At 44.4% G+C, this 19,906-nt stretch overlaps 1 protein-coding gene across 1 annotated transcript in view; it reads left to right on the forward strand.

Moving 5' to 3' along the window:
* Positions 1-19,906, forward strand: part of LOC147669896 (adrenocortical dysplasia protein homolog) — a 256,261-nt gene that overhangs the window by 144,929 nt on the left and 91,426 nt on the right. The window contains exons 7-8 of the mRNA XM_086948161.1: positions 515-559; positions 11,407-11,444. Of these exons, the coding sequence (XP_086804287.1) occupies positions 515-559; positions 11,407-11,444 (83 nt within the window). The remainder of the gene's footprint in view (positions 1-514; positions 560-11,406; positions 11,445-19,906) is intronic.

Below are 19,906 nucleotides of genomic sequence, written 5' to 3' on the forward strand. Positions count from 1 at the left end.
ACCTTACAGAGCAGCACATAGCCCTTCTGAATTAAATGTTAAATGTCAGGAGGAAGATGACAAGTAATACTATGAAGAATAATATTATTCCTCAGGACCGCAACAATATGTCTAAAAGCCTGTTCCGTACACATGGTCATCATCAACTTCAAGAAGGTATGTTTCATATGCCAAACACTTTAGTTAATGATCTCCAGAGTATGTTGCAGGATATTACAGGGGGTTTCCAGGACCTGCATAGGCTGCCTCACAGTCAACAAGACCGCATCAAGGGTGTTGTGAAGAATGGTTAAAAACCATTGGCAAAGCCAGTAGGTCACAAAGGCGAAAACAATTGCTTTTCCAATGCTTGTTTCTTTTAAACACAACGAAAGTGTGAATTCCCTGAAAGCTTAAGCAGCCCTTCAAGCTTTGATCTATTATTTTATTATGCAAATTGATTTGTATTCTTTCTTTTGCTGAATAAAAAGTGTTTGGGTCACTAGTTCAATACCTTGTACTGCTTTACTTTTAGCAATGAAGTCCCCTTGGTGAAGTGGAAGATAAAGGAACATTGGCAGTAAGTACTGTGTCGGTTTTAAACGAAATACTTCTTTTATTGCATATTTGGCCTTTTACTTTAAATTTACTTTTTGTTTATGGCATTATTTAACACCGTTTTTGGTTTGATTGTAGGATATGACATATATTTTAAAGTGAATATTGCGATGATGTAAAAAAAGTGGAAGTAATTTGTTTGGTTCTGTTAACTTAATTTAAAAAGGTAATTGAGTTTTCTTCAAAGGTGTGAAATTAAAAACGAATTTATAGAGCGCAAACAACTACCTGAAGGTTTCTAGGTGTTTGTTCATCGAGCAACTATGCCGTAAAGTCTGACTTGATAGGTCAAAGATTGAACAGCCAGGTTTTTAAGGCTTTCCTAAAAGCTAACAGTTGGGTATCACTTTTTAAGGCTAGAGGAAGATGGTTCCAGAGTCTGGTAGTCCCCACCAAAAAGCTTCTGCCTCCCCAGGTGGTTTTTTAAAACCTGGGGATCACCAAATTGTGAGCATGGGCAGAATGTAGCTGTCGGTGGGAGCGTATCGCTGGAAAGTGTGTTTAAAAAAAATGGGTCCTATACTATGTACTGCTTTAAATGCTCTACAGAGTGCTTTAAACTCAGGGCATCTATTCACTGGGAGCCAATGTAATTGTCTCAATGCCGCACCAGCGGATTTATGCTTGGGAATGTCCATCAAAATATGCCCTGCAGCATTTTGTACAATCTGAAGTTTAGGCGGACAGTTTGTCTTTAGATTAATAAAAAGACCATTACAGTAATCTGCCCTGGTCAAGACAAGGGTTGAGATGACAAGTTTACAAAGATTAGCAGGTATGAACTGAAAGATTTTTCTGAGCAATTTTTTATGTGTAGAAGGATGCTGAGGTAACATTGTTCATATGTCCTTCAAACATAAGCTTGGAATCAAAAGTGACTCCTAAGTGTTTCACTTTATTTGTTGGAATAGGCAGAGAAGCCAGTTCTGGTGGCCAAATAGGGGAGATCAAAAAGAGGTTATACCACCAAAAAGCAGGCCCTCTGTCTTATTAGAATGTAATTTTAGACATTTGGCAGCCATCCACTGTCCAACTTGAAGAAGACAGATGTGAAATTGAGAGGCTGTGTCAGAGGAGTTACTAGTCAGTGATATAATAATTTGAGTATCGTTGGCGTAAGAAATTGCTGAGAAACCCAAGGATCGAATCTGCCAAAGTGGGCAAAGTAAATGTTAAAAAGAGTGGAGCTCAGTGACGAGCCCTTGGGTACCCCACAAGGCAGTGTAACATTGGGCGATTTGAAATCAGAGAGAGCAATGTACTGTTCTCGATCTGACAGAAAAGACTCAAGTAGGTCCAGAGCTTTTATGCCTATCCCGTCAAGGCATCCCAGCATTTTTTGTGGTTGACGGTATTGAATGCATTGTACAAAAATCTTAGGTGGACAAGGATCAAGAGGAGAGCCTGATTTAGTAGACAGGAGTAATTTAGAAACCTGGTCAGAGGTCAAAGGCGGAAAGTAATGTATCGAAGGAGGATTGATGGTTTCTATGACAGTTAGATGGACCTCCTTAGATGCTTCAGAGTCGGTCAGCTTGCTTTGGGCAGCAGTTAAGCTCCGAGACGAGACTACAGAAAAATTCTATACTGACTTAACATTGTCCTGAAAGAAGGTAGCCAGAGAATTACAGAAGGCTTGACTCACATTTGTATTTGCCACTTCAGAGGGTTTGACTTGCTTCTTTACTGTGGCAAAAAGTTCTTTAGATTAGTTTTTCGCTGCTACAATGTCTGCAGTATAATAGTGAGTTTTTTCCCTAAGAATTGATATTTTGTAGTAGAGCAAAGATTGTTTAAAGGCTTCCCTATCAAGGTGATCTGAGAACCAAGTTTCAGAGCATTCGGATCTCTGCTTGGAACTGGTCTTTTCTGGTAATATATTATCAATCGAGCCACAAAGCCAGAGCTCAAATGCGGCTGCCGCTACATTAGGATGACTGCAGACCTCAGGGGGATTCCGGGTCAAAGATTTCTCCAGATCCTCAGTTGAAATCTGGTTCCATGAACGGAACCGTTTGGGAAACATGTCCTTCACATTCTTTGAACAGAGTTGATGAAAATGAAGTGAGAACATGACTGCTTTGTGATCAGACCAGGTCAGTGGGAGAGAAGGAAGACACTGGAGGAGGTCGTTATTAGAGAAAACTCCATCCAACAAGTGACCTGGTGTGGGTATCACCTGTGACCTGTTGTGTCAGACCTTAGCATTCATGATATCTATGAAATGTACAGCATCCCTATCTAGCGGGTCCTCTAGGTGTAAGTTAAAGTCACCCAAGAGTGTAAAGTCAGATGTCTGAGAAATAACATCCAGGGACTGGCTCACTGCATTTAGAAAATCAACTCTAGGGCCTGGTGATAATTAGATTAGTAAGCCGTTAAAAGAGAATTGTTTATTAACGGAAATCTTAAAAGCTAAGGATTCTAGGGTTGCCATGTTATTTTGGATAAGAAATTTCCCTTTCCAGCTACTTTGATATATTATAACAAAGCCACCACCATACATGTATATGCTCACAGAAGCTCTTCTTTGAGGCTGCACCTAATGCGTTATTAGTTCATATATGTAAATATTGTTTTATTATCCATTTAATCGGCATCTAGGTCAGCAGTGTGCAGGTTTTCTTGTACTGAGTTGCTTTTGCAGAGCAAAATATAAATAAAAAACTCTCCTCAACAAAAAGGGACTTATACTTTGAAAATGATATGACGAAGGAGGTCGATTAAAGTACTAAACAGGCACCATTAAAGTCTATTCCTTTTTTTTACGGTTCTGACATTTGTATCTAGAGTCTGCTGATATTTCTCTGATTTTTCAGTTGTTTTTCTGCAATTTTTTCAGAGTTTTTGTGATGTTGCTTACCGTGTCCCCTCTGAAGCCTTCAGGATTCGAACACTGCTGCACTCACTGTAGCAGACTGTCTGTAACTTACTCTGTCACTCTGCTTAAAGTGGAAATGTCCTACCATGAATTAAGCACATTTGCGTATTGAACCCTTATGCTTCCTGTGTATATTCGGGAAAAGAAGGACATGTAGTTTGTTCTCATGCTAGAAGTTGCACTAGAAGTCCGAATCAAAATCCATATTGAGTTTGCTTGCCAGGTGCTGTTCCCCTTTGATGAAGGAGTCTCCAAGCCAAAGGTGGATCTTGGAATGTAATCCCTGTGTTGCAGAAAATGAAGCCATAAATAACTTTTCTTCCTTCTGAACCATCTTAGGAACAAGTGTTGGACTTCCAGGAAGCCATGATGGAGATTTTCAATCTTGGCTGGAATCGTCTGTAAATGCTCTGCAGTCACTACAATTCTTTTAGTGCCACCACTGATGGCCAGCTTTGTGGCATTGCTGATGTCTGTCTATTGAGGCCAGCCTTTTGTTCACTTTATTCACTATCTACATTCTCAGTGTCGAACATGTGCTCATCAACTCTGGTCAAATGTACAATTGAGCTACTAAAAGGAACACTGTAGGCAGTCTCCTGTTTCTCAACATTTTTATTTTTTCATTTGACCCTGGAAAGCTGTGTTGCTCAGGTCTCTTCAGCCAAATAAATGACACAACCATTCCTATCTGCATTTCCACACGGAGAGTGAAGATGTCTAGAAAGGAATGTATTCACATTAGGTACCCTAGCTCTTCCAGCATGCAATGCCATTTGCCTTAGTACCTTCATGTTCCATACTCTGGGATTTTAAGTGTACCCAAATACCTGTGACATTTGTCTAAAAAAGGAGGCAGCAAAACCGTTTATGATGACAAGACTCCGCAGGCAACTTGGCACACTTTCGGGGGTCCAGCATTGTTCTAAGCAGGCATGTCTGGATGCGCTTCACTGGCGCGTATACATGCCATCCGATTGTCAAAAGAAGGCTGGCTCACCGGAGAGGTTCAAGCTGAGCAGGACTACAAATCATGCTCTTGGTGTGATAGCTTCATGCACTAATTCAGCGCTATATCAAGTTTTTGTGGTATATAGGTGTCATTGCCAGAGTAATAGACGCCTTGATAGGCATCAGCCGCAATAATAGTAGTATGTTTGCCTCTGCAAATGCAGAAAAGGGCATGCCTCAGATTACCAGACTACAATTCTGAATTGTTGGGTCACAGGAAACGAAGATGTTTTGCATCAACATTCCAGAGCCCAAGGATGGTTTGATAGCCGTAGATGTCTTTTCCTTCTGTCACTACAAGTGAAAATGGTTCTGGTCTTTCAGGCAAGACTACTAGGTTTTCTATGAACAAGCAAACTGACACTTATTCCTCTTTGTTTCGACTGCAGTGACATGATTTTAGAACCGATAGTAGGGTTCCTCTTTAACTAATTAGCATGGAGCCAGTGCATCAAAAATTGAGGTAGAAAGGCCTCCGGAGGCTACACAATGTTCTGCACAAGCAAGCGTCAGTGAAAATATGCTTTTTCAAACCTAGTCACTATAGACTGAGTAGTGTTCTCTCCAAGTAAATTCAATATCCTCCCTTACCTTTCATGAATTTACGAAAGGTAAAGATTTCCTGTTTTATAAAAACCTTGTGTCCTAATTTGGACATTTGTGTAAGTCTTTGACAAGGCATTTCAAAGGTTCTTACCAAATTTAGATAGAATGCCCCATGCAAGATGAGCCTATTAGTGCCTCTTTGGCTCAATAGATTTTGTTTCTTTGCTGCTACCTCCCATTCTTATACTCTCTGTCTCTTCCTCTATTAATTCCATCATTTCCACCTCTCCTACAGGATATTTCCTTTCAGTAAAAGGGATTAAATAATATTTGTTTCCAGCGTTGATGGATTTATTACTGTTGTACCTGAGCTTTTCAGCTGGAAACTGCTAGGTCCATCACTTAAAATCTGGTTGTTATATAGGTACCTGTAATAATGGAAAGTATAAATATTAATGTCTCTGCTTCTGTCATTAGCCGTTATTGGAAAACAGACCCACACCTAATTTGTCAAATGCAGAATTGTGTTTTACCTTATTTTATTTTGCCTGTCCTAGCCTACCAGTGGACTCATCTAAGTATTCTCTTTTAGCATTTAGAAGCTTGTGTCCTAGCAGGTTTGGTGTTTCTGTCACAGCACGTTGAATCATTTGTCTCTAGTTATGCTAAACTGATAACTTTGAAAACATCCTTCTTTGTAGCTATCATGACTATTTATTGAGTTAGTTAGATTCAGACTATCTTGCCGACAGAGCCATTTACAGTTTGCGGAAAGAAGGAGTCCTTTTCTGTTCCAGTAAATTCACATAAACCGAGGAATTAGTCTTCCAACTTTCTTGTATAATCCAACCGGGGAGACAGAAAGACTCGTAATTTGGATTTTGTAAGGTGGTGAGGGAGCGGGGTTTCCTGTATCTCAATCTTGGAGTTTGATCTTTAACTAACCACTGCCACTGGTCGTATGGACCTTTGTTGGTCGACAAAGAGAAATGAGGAGCAAACATCTACATAGCAACAAATCATTAACGTCTTTCAGTTTTAGTCAATTAATAGAATTAGTGTGAGTTAAACAGTTTTACTTTCACAATTTCTTTTTCAGTCTTTCATCTTTTATTAATAAGGTATTACTTTTTAGAATTCAGGATTAAAAGTTAATAGAATCCATCAATTGATATTTGATTATGTAATAGAACAATATATTTGTTAGAATCACAGTCAATAGAGTAATAAAACAGCCCACGTATTCCATAAAGGAAACTTCCTATTCTAAATAGGCTGGGATAATGAGCGAGAAAGGAGTCAATTCAGTTACCCATGGAGAGAGTGTTGCTGGGCGAAAGAAAAAGACAACACAACTTCTGTTTGCAATATAGTATAGAGTTTATCAAATATGTGCATGTTGTCAGTCCGCTCCATGGAACTGGAACCTGAACTCAAACTCGCAATGTAACAGGCAGTTTCTTATATACTGTGAACACCACAAATGTCATACATTAGCATATCAAATCAAGTTCTTCCTCAAGCACATCGTTCTAACATTTCAGCAAAAATTATTCGCTTCTGCAATAACATGTAACCACACATTTATGGAATGAGACTCATGTGCAGGTGTTACTGATATATTGTCATGCTCCCTGCACTACCGGTTGTCCTTGTCTGTTTTGTGGTTTGAAGCCTAGTAACTTCTAGTATTTAGTATGTGTCTACTGTTCTGCAAGGCCTAACCTCCCACTCACCGTGTTCATCTGAGCCCACCTCATCTACATATTTTTAGGTCGAGCCTAGTGCAGCGTCCATGCACTGCTCTAGGATAATGACTTCTTGGAATCGCTCTGGGGTTTCCACACACTAGTGCATGTGTTTTTTTCCATTTGTCTTTGCATGTGTCTTTCTAAAAAAGACATCACGCAATAAGTCAAAGGTGTCTGCATGTATCTGCCCACAGCCTATTCTTGAGGTTACGAGCAAGGGCCATCTGCTCTACCATCTGTTTTTAATTAGCGCGGCGCACACCACGCGCTTGCTTGTATTCCTTTGTTTTCCCCTCACTCTGGTCCACACAACCTTTACATGTACATTTCCTTTTTTGTATCTCATTTTTTTATTAAAATTTTTTCAAAATTAGGAAGAAATGATAAACAGTCAAATACCTTCATATATTTGGTTCATTTGTTGTTAATGAGTTACACATGTACATTTCCGCGATGCGCTGTTGGTCTGCTATAGGGGTTGTTGCCTGACTCACTGTTTGCTGCTCTACAAGGAGCTGGGGGTGTAAATCGGAAACGCTCATGGGGGGGTGAGAGCATTACTCATGCTGTCTCCCACAGGGGAGCGCAGTGTTTGCCGAGTCACGGCCCCTCCTCCCCGCAGAGGTGAAGAGACCGCAGCCTGCCTGCTCTCGCACCGCAGTCTCCTCGGCCTCCTCCCTTTACCCCCGCCCTGTCCCTCGCTCTCGCTTCTGCGCAGCCATGCTTCAATCCTGGCTTTGACTTTTCTATCTCAAGTCCTGCCAGTGCTCCACACGTGCGGCGCACTTCATCTAGAAATGCCTCCCAGGACCGCCGCCCACATCCTGCGTAGCTCCCGCCTTCACTAACAGCCTGAGGAATTCCCCACTGTTCTACCGCTGTCACTACAGTACGGATGCATGTCTTTACTCTGACTCTGTCTGAGTCACTGCACCTATAATCTCAAATGGTTACAGTAATATGTGCTCTGCATAAATTTACATCCCTGGCTAGGTCGAGATCGCGCCGTTAACTAACCAAATAAAAACAAGCATTGGCATAGCCAATAGGTCTCACCTTTGGGACCTATAAGTGTTTAGCCGTGACACAGTTGATGTTGTTGCATCAAGGATATTGTACTGGATAACTAAACACTTATAAGGTCCCAAAGGCGAGACCTATTGGCTCTGTCAATGCTTGTTTCAGACATGTCCTTGCAATGCGTGCCTGTGACTTACAATTTGTGCTGTGTTTACTAATTATATTTCTCTAGTCTACTAAAACTCGTATCTACTTCCCTCCTAGGTCCTCACTCCATTCTTGCTCTCTATTCTGCTATTGTAAACAGCTTGTGCCTGTATTCGTCCTTCCCCTCATACATTTTCACACGTCTTTCTCATGATGCTTGCATTGACATGAGGAGGCCCTCTTTCATTTTCTACACTCATTATAACAAGTACTGATGGTAAAATCAGCCGAAAGCACAAAGCCTTTGCCCTATAGCTTAAAAGTGTTCTCAGCTCAAAGATACCAGCAGACAAATCAGGAATCTAAATAAGACAGTCTCTCATAAAGAGAAGACATCAGAAACTCCGGGACAACTCTCCAGCCAGAAAGTCGCGGAAGGAATCCACTAGCTACTCTAGAAACACGCACTAATATAAACACGTAAATTCTATGTTACAACATTATCTTCTTTCTTTTTCTTCATCCTCCAATAGAATCTCAGCAACGCCTGGGAATAAGCAAACCAGCCACTTTCCCAGGCTATTACAATAAGCTTTCATTGCAAAAACAACAAGATGATGGACGGAATGCTGAAACATTTCAGCCACTCACCCACAGTCAAAAGGTCTGGGTTTAATCACCATAAGTGACTAGGGTATGCCCAGATGTGGGTCCCTTGCTCACTTTACCACTGGATTCAAGCTAGCCTGGCTGATGAGGGGTAAAACCCCGAAATCAGTCTTAGGATGCTTGTTTCTGGTCCAGGGAGGACCTGACATGGCAGTTCGAGCTGGACTGATCCCATGAGGAGCAGGGTCAAGACTGATCTGCATATGACTGGGTCCAAACTGGGGTGGCTTAGTGAGCAGAAGAACAATGATGGATTCAGCCCAGATCTGTGACTGGGGGTGAATGTCTGAAAAGTTTCAGTACGTCGTCCTCATCATATTGTGTTTGCTACAATAAGCTTTCAGACATTGAACCTTTAAAAGTTACATTGTTGATGTCTTGATGTACAAGCAGTCTTCCCATGAATCATTCTTCTGGACAAACCCTCTTCTCTTGGTGGGAACTCACTATCAGGTGTCTAATATATAAACAACGCCTATTCATTAGATAACAGTAGACTTCTAAAGTAGCAACATGTACAGTAAATAGAAGAAAAAAGTATTGCACAAAAAACTGTCCAATGTGAAAAACAGGCCTATCAATGGGATTACATTATTTTTCATTTAAAATGGCATCGAGAGTTAGGCTAACTTACTTCAGCTGTTTATTCATGTGCCGGTCTACAATGTTTATGTTTAGTCACCTATTACAAATTTTGCTAAACTTCTGCATATTATAATTATGTGTAATGTGGCACTGGATAAAATTCGCTTCAGCAGTGGCTTTATTAAAAAAACTTATTATGAATTAGGCTTCCCAGAGCCGCTTTATATTCAGCAGAAGGGATTGGGTTAAAATAGAGCTGTTAAGAAGGTGATATACCATTAGGGATAGATAGAGAAAACGTCCATCAGGACATTTCTGTCTCAAGGACCCGAACCTTAATTGTCTCTGTTGGGCAGCTTCCACTCTGGATATTTATCAAGGCGCTCCAGTTCATTTAAGGAACACAACATTTTTGCACAGAACGTGGATTGGTTTCTGCTGTTCTTCACAGGTCTCTATCCCTCAGTTTATAGCCAATTACAAGGGGTTGCAAATAGCAACCTGCCTAATTAATATAAGAGGGAGATGGCAAAAAGTCATGCACAGTTTGCGACTTTTTGCAATCTTGCTCAATACATCAGGCATTAAGTTCTTTTGTTACGTTATGAGAAAATAGCAAATTGTAAAGAGGTCTTTTTGATTCTCCAGATGGTTTTGTCTCCTTTGACTTGCTTTGCATGTTTGTTTTCAATTCTGAGCATCTATATGATTATTGATGTTATTGAGTATTCTTTTGTAATTCAATAATTTGTATATTGCTTTCCTTTTAACTTTTTGAGTTTTTTAATGTAATGTACTATTTTGTGGGTCTTTTAATCAAAATAAATGTATTATTGATTGATTGTCTAGTTCTTTTTACTTCTTTTAAATGGTATTGCTGTATTTTATGTTTTTTCAACCCCTTCAGATATCCTTGCTCACATAATGGCTACCAAGGCAGCGTCCTTGAAGAGTTGGAGACATATTCTCAGACTTCACTTCTCTCCTTCTATAAACATGACCCTCTGGACATCCATTGATATTTACTTGGTTAAACTATACTGCGAAACATATTAGCCAGGATACTTCTTTTCATTGATCTGTGTCTCATCCTCACTCTCTCATAGGTCCTTCATGTTTGATTATTTGAAGGAAATATTGTCAGACATAAGAGTAAGAAGAAGTTAGCAACTGTGCAAACCTTAGCAATTTTAGTTCTAAGATCCTCCTCCTTCATTGAAATTCTGCATGCTTCATTCTTTGATTGGCATCAACGTGTATTTCCCATCCTTGGAAGCAAAGCAAATCGGAGCGAAGAGACTGAGTTTGGGATGTTTGAGGAGCACTTGTACATGGGGTTGATAATTATTTTGAGGAATCATTAGAGCTGTTGTATTAGTTCATGTTCAGTCCTTCAAGGGACAGGCATCCCTTGTGATAGAAAGAATGAGACCTAGGACAAAGATTGTTGGATTTGGTCATTTTTTTATGCAAAGTAGCAAAAGTGTACAAAGATGCATTGATGATACAAGTTATAAGTCTGATTAATCATTAGGCAATTGTGTGCTTGGTGTTAGTCACGAGATACAGAGGTGGATTAATGTAGCTGTATTTTTTACAGTAAAATACACTTTCACATTAGTGGACCAAAACAGATTTATTTTGAGAGAAATTACCTACAGCTTTCATGTTTTCTCTTACGGTTTAACTTTATTTCAAATCTTCTTAATATCTCTCTAAGGATTCATAAGATCTAGTAAATTGATACTTTCCTCATGAATTTGACATTACTGCTTTTTATTTATCCTCATGAATTTGACATTACTGCTTTTTATTTATCAAGGACCATGTACCAAGATAGAGACTGCTAGTTAACCAACTATTCTCTGTCTTGATAATTGTTTTTTTGCATTTGTATAATTGCTTTTAGACTCCAGCGTTTCTCATCTTGAAAAGTATTTTTATCAAATGTTTTAATTCTTCTTTTAACCGAATGAATTTTTATATGTAACCTATAGTGTTGCGTCAATGTGCTGGATTGTAAATTTAATTTGTTTTTAAAATTCTTGTGTATAATATGCTTTTATGAGTAACAACTCGAATAAAGCACTTTTGACTTGACTTGACTTGACTTGATACTTGTTTACAGTGTTTTGTGATCAACTCAAATAGTTAACTGTTTCAGTCACCTGTTTTTTTCTTTGTTTCTGGTTACTCCAGTAAATACAGAGAAGAAACTGAGATGCAAGACACCCAAGGTAGAGTGCCCTTTGGGATATCAACATCTGTTATGGCTGTACATTTTAGCATTTAATTGTTTATCCATTTCATCCTATCTCACTTGGTCCCTGTACATTTTTCTTCTGTTTCCTATTCTTTACTGTTTCTCATTTTTCTCTTTGGAGGTCTAGCCTAGAGCAGCGCGCATGCGTTGCTTGCAAGACTTTTAGTAATGGGCTTCAGAAAGCTCACCGCACGCTTGTGCGTGTGCTTCTATTTTTCTCCCAGGCTATTGGGCTTTCCGCACGTTTTTATAAGAACGACAGCACGCAATTGGGCAAAGGCAGGTGCATGTCCCTCCTTTGCTCCGTCCACAGCCTATTGCTTGCGGTTACCCGCACAGGCCATATCTGTTTTCAATTATCGTGCCAAGACACGGGTGCGAAAATTGAAAACAGATCGCTCGCTGTGGCGCGCGCACATGCACCACTCGCGTTCTTGTTTTTTCTAGTTTTAGTGGTCGCGCTCACTGGGCTGCTCTCACACCCCGGGGGCGCTTCTAGGCCACAGCAGACCAGATTAGCGCAGGCACAGCTCCCCGACCGCACCTCGCATTACTCACCCTAAGCTTACTAATGCACAAACGTGTAAGACACACATTTGCAGGCAGATGGAAACAAATGTTATCTAACTGGATTTTATGCAATACCTTCTACCGTCTGCGACTCGGTGATATGAAAAATGCCTTGCATTTACGCCCGACGCACTTTGGGGCTCCAGGGTTCTAGCTGCCTTTTTTCCAGTCTTTTTGTCTTTCCAGCGTTTCTCTTAATAGCTATATCTCTATCACACTGTTGTTTCCCTCGTATTTCTCCGCTTATCTCACTCTGTCACATTCTTGTTTATCTCTACTTCACCTTCTCTCTCACTCATTCTCTCTTCCTTGTTATTTTCAACCCTGATCGTTCTTAGTTCTGTCACTTTCTCTACCTCTCCTCAACCCTTTCTTTTTGTCTCCATTTCTAAATTTTTTCCCTTACTTCTACTTTCCCCATTTCTCTCTTTGAATATCTCTGATTTTCTCTTCCCTCTCACTCACTGTCAACCCCCTCCCTCTCTCTCTTCTTGCTTTTGTTGCCTCTCCCTTTGACCTTTAGTTTCTAGCTCATGGGAAATCTTAAAGTTATTGGGTGGCAGAGATGCGTGATTGACATTTTACTAAAGATGGTTCAATTATACACAATTATGACTCAAACGTAATTGTTAGATTTCTGCAGCACATCATGCCAGGAGGGTTGCTTCGAAGTAGAGGCGCCGTGGTCGACTGTGCCTGAATCCAGATGAGTTGAATTCCTAAAGAGGCTGCTCCTCGAATATTTTGTTTACACTTGTTGACACCTCCTTGACACTGGTCGGACCGCGGGTCCAGCACAACACACACTCTGCGTTAGGTTCCTGCTAAGTTTCAGATTAAACCGTATAAATCCTTCAGTTCATATCAGCAGAGCTGGTTTGTTCCACAGTGGCATACCCCACGGAAGAGCTTAATTTTTCCTGAGGGAGGGTCCTAGGAGTTGGCACTACTTTTTGGGAACCGGGATTTATTTTCAATCTCTGACTTTTAACCTAGAGCAAGAGAGCGAAAGTCAGAAAAGCTAAATTGAAAGATGAAGTTAAGAAAAGAGAGACAAAGTGTGAAGGCAGGCAGGAAAAAGAACCCACAAGGGTAAGATAATGCAAACATTGGCATATCCAATTGGTCTCGCCTTTGGGACCTTATAAAGTGTTTAGTTATCCAGCACAATATCCTTGGTGCAACGACATCAGGTGTTGCATGGCTAAACACTTATAATGTCCCAAAAGCGAGACCTATTGGCTATGCCAGTGCTTGTTATTACTTGTTCCAGTTTTGATGAATATGCTTTGGGCTGCAGGACACTGAGTTTGTAAGTGACATCTCCCCATTGATTTTTCTTCTTCGATATTCCGCAGAGGAACGTCTCATCAGATCCCCTCCCACCTGCTCTGAACGAGAATAGTTGAACTTTCTCCATAGTATAGGTTTCAGCAGATGCACAAATCGAAGTATAATCGCTTGAAGGCAATGTTGTTTTTCCTTGTCGTCGGTAGATGTGCATGTCCTATGCTGGTCAGTGCACTGTAAGTTTGTAAGTGCAGTGTGGCTAGTAATCAGAATCACTCCAATTTCCATATATGCTTCCAAACATTCTGGGCAGAATGTGGTCTTTGCGTGAGTGTATATCACAATATATTCTGCAACATGACAATGTAGGCACTGTGGTTGTTGGCATAGGACAGGAGTTTTTGAGGCCTCAGACATTCCAGGACATCATAGTTCCATAGTGTAGGAAGCTGGCTCTTTATATAGTACTAGCAGCCCGTCTCAACGTTGTCCGGGTATGAATAGCTGCCGGCCAGTGGTATATTATTTTGTAGGATTTCGTTTTGATAGCATTTCTTATCTGTGACAGGCCTGTGAAACGCTCTGATTCACAGTGCACTGCTGATGCACTTAAGAGTGCGCGTTCAGTAGTGTGTGAACTCGAGTTTCCCTACTTTATTTTTCCTTGCAATATTATATAGCGCGAACTCGACAACATGGCATGAGCACAATTTACATTACAGAAGAACACATTCCTTTGCACGGGGAGACAAAGCGATTTGCCTGGAATCACAGGATGTTGAGCTGATGCCGAGATTCGAACGTAGCTCCCCAGCTCTAAAGTTCGCAATTCTAGAACTTGTGGCGGGAGGTGTGTCTAAAAGTGTATGTCGGTGCTGGCCATCAATGAGAGAGACCTGTGCATTTTTTAAATGGGTGGTGAAAAAATAGGAGTATGTTGCTGCAGATGTGGGCCTCCTTGCCACCAATGTACTTACCGGGGGAGGGTAAACACCCACCAACATCCAATGATATATAAGGCTAGTTCTTTCTAGAAACGTGTTCCCATTCTTCCTACCTTCCGTCTTTATTCGTAACGGTCTCCCGTTTTTAAAATGTTATCCTTACTCTATCGCGTAACATCCTGGCTTTTAACTGGTACTTGTTGGGGCTCCTCCCCCCTTGTGTTACCTTGTTTATGAATGGTCAGCTTTTCGTGTACCCCGCCCTCCCTAAAGTGATGTAAATTATGTTAATCAGAACGTTAAAGTTAGAAACACCGATGTAAAATAAGTTATTGAAGATAGTTAAATCGCAGAGGGGGTGAGAGTCGAGTTGAGCCATCAAAGGGCTATTTTGTAGAGCCAGGACCATAGTTGATGTGGGTCTCTCTTCTGCCTTCTAGATTTTGGCATTTGAATCATGTCCTGTCCACACCTATCAAAATGTGGGCAAAATTGCGCCTGGCGTAAGCCTACTCAGAAGACACAGCACGCAGGGGTCGCTGCCAGACTCATGTCGAAGTACATTGAAAGGCATGGAAATGAGGAGAATGTGAGCTTCTTCTTGGTGAGAACTCTGGGTATCTGATAGACTACTAGCCGGATAGTCCTTAAAGTAAAATATTCCCCAGGCGTGAGACTGGACACGGAAAACTTTCTTGTCCAGCATCCCTGCGCACCGGGGTGGACGGCGCCACTGGACTCTGCCCGACGTCCTTCCACGGGCGTGACGTCAGCGAGGTCACATAAGCCCCACCCCGGCGCGCTGACATAAGTTTTCTTCTTTTCTGCGTGCAACACGGATCCGGATAGTGTTGCTGGTTGATTTAGGCCATTCCCTTTTTCGTTCTTACACGTGTTTTTCTGGGTACAGTGTGTGAATGCCTTCAGGTTTTCAAGCGTGCTTGTCTTGTGCACGCCAGATGTCGGCGACGGATCCCCATACCATCTGCATGTGATGTTTGGGGGAACACCACAACTCCACGGACTGTGAGGCGTGTCAGCAGTTGAAGCCGAAGTCCCGGCGGGAACGCCAGATGAAGCTCCTCTCAGCTCGCATGTCCAGGTCGGCGATGTTGCCGCAGCCGTCCCCTGCGGACGGCTTCAAGAACCGCCACTTCCGCCTCAGACATCGTCTTTCTCCCACGCCGCAGGAGCGTCGCTCACCTATTGGTAAGTGTTGCAGTTTGTCCCTATGCGGCGGCCTTGCAGGCCTCGTCGGCTCCTCCCGGGATGTCTGCGGATCCCTTGCCGTGTGCAGGGCCATCCGCAGCGTCGCAGGCGGATCAGGCCCTGGTGTTGACGGGTACGGCTCCAGGTTCGGAGGATGTGGTGTCTTCGGGGTGCGGCCCTTCGGGGTTCCCTCCTTCGGACACGGCGTCTCTGCTTCGCCGCAAACCTCCGCGGGGCCCATGTGGTTTTGCGGGAGGTTGCCAGGGCTCGGTCATGTCCCCGAGTCCTTCTCGGTCCTCTTTGTCAGGCGGCGGCCTTGGGGGCTGGCTAGGGGTCGACCGTGTCCCCGGCCCCCCTTGTTCCTCCACGCAGGCGGCTACCTTGTCGGAGGTCGAGTTGGCCCCTTTTCGTCACCGCTCCTTGGCCGCCCGTCTCCGGCCCGCCCTTGGTCTCCTGCGCCGAGTGGTGTGGCGGAAGTCGTTATGGTGTCTCCTTCGGCGCCGGTCGATGTTGACCCGACTCCGGTTGTGGACTCTACGGCTCCGCGACGGTGCTGGGTCGTTGATTCCTCTTCAGATGCCTCTTTGTCACCAGAGGTTCGGCGGTTGATGGTGTCATCCTCTCCGAGATGGGTCGCCGAGTTGTGGCTTTTTCCCCGGCGTCGTCTAAGGACGGTTCTTCGATGTCGCCACGGCCGCAGTCTTCGCCGGAGGTGCCTCAGGTTCCTCATTCTTCGGCCCCCTCTTCACCTTTTCTGGACTTGGCCTTTTCTTCCTCCGGTTGGCCTGGGGGACTGCCGCCTAAGTCTGCAGCCGTCGCCCACAGAGGAGCTGCTTTCCCCACCGCGGGGCCCTACGGAGGCAGGTGCGGCCTTCGCTCGCGCTGTCTCCACAGCTGCAGGGATTTTGCGCACGGGAGATCCAGCGGCCCACTTTCCCACGGATCATCTTCTGGAGGTCCTCCATCAGGGCTCTGGTGGTCGGGAGCTGCTTTTGCCCTTCGAGGCTTCGCTCCACAATTCCCTCATGGGGGCTTGGGGTCGTCCCGCCACTGGTGACCCGGAGCCGCAACACCTTCTGCACCGCCACTGTCCTGCGCCTCATGATCCTATCCGTCTTTCTCTTCACCTTTCGACCAGGGGCACTCTTTTGCAGATGGCTTTTCCCTCCCTGTCATCGGTGTTGTCCCCTCCGTCGTGGGAGGCTCGCTGGTTGGATTCCTGGGGCGGAATGTCTTTGCCTCCACCAGTGTGGCCTTGAGTGCCCTCAACACTCTTTGTGTCCTGGCAAGGGCCACTTCTTGCTTGTGGGATTCGGCTGAGTCCCTTCTGTCTACCGCTTCTAGTGAGGGTGCCCGGGTTGATCTCCGGCACCATGTAATGGATGGCCGGGAGCTGGCGGCCTTCATTTTTCGCTCGGCTCTGGATGTGTCAGAGGTGCTTGGTCTTGCCATGGCCTCTTCAGTGGCCCTTCATCGCCATGCATGGCTCCGGGATAGTGTGTTCCCGGAGAATGTTCGGGAACGGTTAGTGGACATTCCCTTTGATGGCACCCTTTTGTTCCATGCCCCTGCGGACTCTCCCATTCAGAGGTTTCTGGCGAGTCTCCGCCCTCCTCCTCCTGCTCCTCCTCCTCCTCCTCCCCCTCAGTGACTGGGGAGCCGTTCTAGTTCTGGGTAGTGTTCTTCCTTTGTTATCCTGGGGCTTGGTTGTGAGTAACCCCGGTGGTGGGTGTTCTGAGTGATTGTTGTACCTTCCGGTCCCTTGTTGGGCTTTGGTGCCTTTGGCTGCTGGTCCAGCCCTTTTTTGATTGTGGTTTTGGCTGTTGGTCAGCTGTGTTGGCCTGAGATTAGGCCTTCAGTGTATTCCTTCTGGTTCATTGGCAAGCCGTTTGCGATTTCTCCAAGAGTCTTTTTGGTTGTTGTCCTCTAATGCGGATACTTTTGCATAAGAGGGTTCCCATGTTCTTGGGACGTAACTTGCCCTATGTAGGGCAGTGGTAGCTATTACATAGCTCTCTCCTATGCTAGGGAGGTGTGGTCGCCCTTCGGGCCTCTGCTCTCCGTGGCACGGTATGTCGCAGGTGTGAATATCTTCTTCTTCTTCTCCTTCGTCCATTGGCATTTTTGGCGGTGCGGCAGTCCCTGTCTTGTCCGCTGCCTGAATCCGGGGACCCACTCCTTAGTGGATTGGTTCCGTCCGGGGCGGTCCCCCTTTGGGGTCCTTCGGCATAGTTCACTAGCTTTGCCCAAGTTCTGAGCCTGACGTGGTCCGGGTCTTAATTTGTGACTTTGTCAGCAGCTGGCTGCCCCAGCCTGCTCTTCTGTTCTGTGACCAGCGGCCTTGGCTTGGGCCCTGGTACTCCTGTTTTTGTCCCATGGGGCCATTGTGAGGTCTCGTTCTTATTCTTGGCTGCCCTTTTCACTGGGTTGTTTCCTGGTGGACGGCTTTGCTGTACTACTACTTCTTCTTTTTCCGCCTGCCTTCTTGCTGAGGCGCTGGTCAGTCTTGACTTCGTACTATGAAGGGCTCGGCTGCCCTTTTCACTAGGTTATCTCCCGGTGGAGGGCATTGCGGTACTCTACCTCTTCTCTTTTAAGGATGTAGGTGGTTCTTCTCCCTCTGCGTTGTTTGTACCTTGGGACTTCCGGTGGAGGTCCCTGGTACATGGATGGGCTTGCGGTGGTCTGGCCTCCTTCGTTTGACCCTTGCTTCTTCCGCTGGTGGAGACTTGGTTGCCTCTGGTTGTTATGGCGCATCCCCTGTGGGACTAGTGTTCCTCCTCAATGTTGAGGTCTTCTTCGGTTCCTGTCCTGTGACTTACCCCCTGTTGCGGTGGACGGGGCTATACCCTGTCCCCGTGACTGGTCCCCTGTTGAGTGTCTTGTGCTTTCCTACGTGGGAGAGGTCCTCTTGCAGACCCTCCTCCCCTTTGGGTATGGCTAGGGTATCTATTCTGCGTTAAGGAATCTGCGGCTAGTAGTCTCTATCAGATGTACGAGTTACTTACCTTCGGTAACAATGTATCTGGTAGAGACGATTCTAGCTGCAGATTCCTTCACGACCCACCCTTCCTCCCCGTTCGGCGAGGACCCTCGGCTTGGGTTTTCTGCACTCGCCTCCTTTTGGGCGTCTTGTCTTCTATGGGTGTCCTCTTCCTTTTTTCCCGGTCAGGCATTCCTCCGGCTGGTTCCCTCCAGCGTGAGGGCCTTCTTTGGTTCTTTCTCCCTGTTGCTAGAGGTCTGATCCCCTCCTGGTCTTCTTCAACAGGGGTTCTTTTACCTGGCCTTGACCTCCTCCTCCCTTCAGGAGGTATGACAATCCTTTGCAGTATAGTATGGGATGAATTACTGTTGCTCCTTTGTTTCGGGCTTGTGGCCCTTCCCCTAGGGGTTGTAGCTGCAGCCTCTCTCTCTTTCTTTCTGTCATGGCACTTCTTCTGCTTGTGCATCCAGGATGGCTCTTGCCTTGGCTTGTAGGGTGGTTCCACGGAACGGTGCTTTATGATTTTCATGCTGTGGCTTCGCTGCTCTGGCCTTCTAGTGCTTCCTGCCTCTTGGTGCTTTCGCCTTGGTTGCACAGGCTGTTCCTCAGAGTGTTGCCCTGCTCTTTTTCTACTCTGGTCTGCCTTCTGGTGCCTTGGTGCCACCTGGCGGTATTTCTCACCTTTTTTTATTCTTTCTCTATTTTGTCTTCTGGCTGTTCGCACACTGTTCCCATGCTCTCCTCAGTTTTGTTGTGATGGCACCGCGTTGTGGCGTGGAAAAGTTCTCCGAAGCAAACTGATGGCAGCACGCAGGGGTGGGGCTTATGTGGCCTCGCTGACGTTACGCCCGCGGAAGGACATCAGGCGAAGTCGAATGACGCTGCCCTCCCGGCGCTTAGGGATGCTGGGCAAGAAAGTTTTTCGGGTCCAGTCTCACGCCTGGGGAATATTCTACATTAAGGAATCTGCGGCTAGAATCGTCTCTACCAGATACATTGTTACCGAAGGTAAGTAACTTGTACTTTTAGTTCGATAAAGTGCCCTTGTGATTTACCCTCCCGAAACCAGTCTCAGAAAATCTAACCGCACACTGTGCTTCCGAATATGTCTACATTCATGGAATTTAAATTGAGCATAATACAAATGTACTTATGCAGTCACCCAGTCATTATTCCTTGCTATCACTCACTCACTCATCTACGGACTTGATCACTCATCCACTTGTGCACTCGCTTATTCATCCATGCACCCAGCCACCCATTCATTCATACATGCAATCATTCATTCAGTGTTCTCTTCATTTACTCACTCTTGAATTTGATTAAGACACTACACACATAAGCTCATCAATCAATGAAAAGACCACTTCCAAAAGAAGTCAGATTTGTTGGCTTTCCTAGTGCTTGTTAATCAAGATCCATGTCGGAAATTAAACACAA

This window comes from Lissotriton vulgaris, unplaced genomic scaffold (genome assembly GCF_964263255.1).
Source record: "Lissotriton vulgaris unplaced genomic scaffold, aLisVul1.2 SCAFFOLD_1127, whole genome shotgun sequence".
In the NCBI taxonomy this organism is placed as follows: Eukaryota; Metazoa; Chordata; class Amphibia; order Caudata; family Salamandridae; genus Lissotriton; species Lissotriton vulgaris.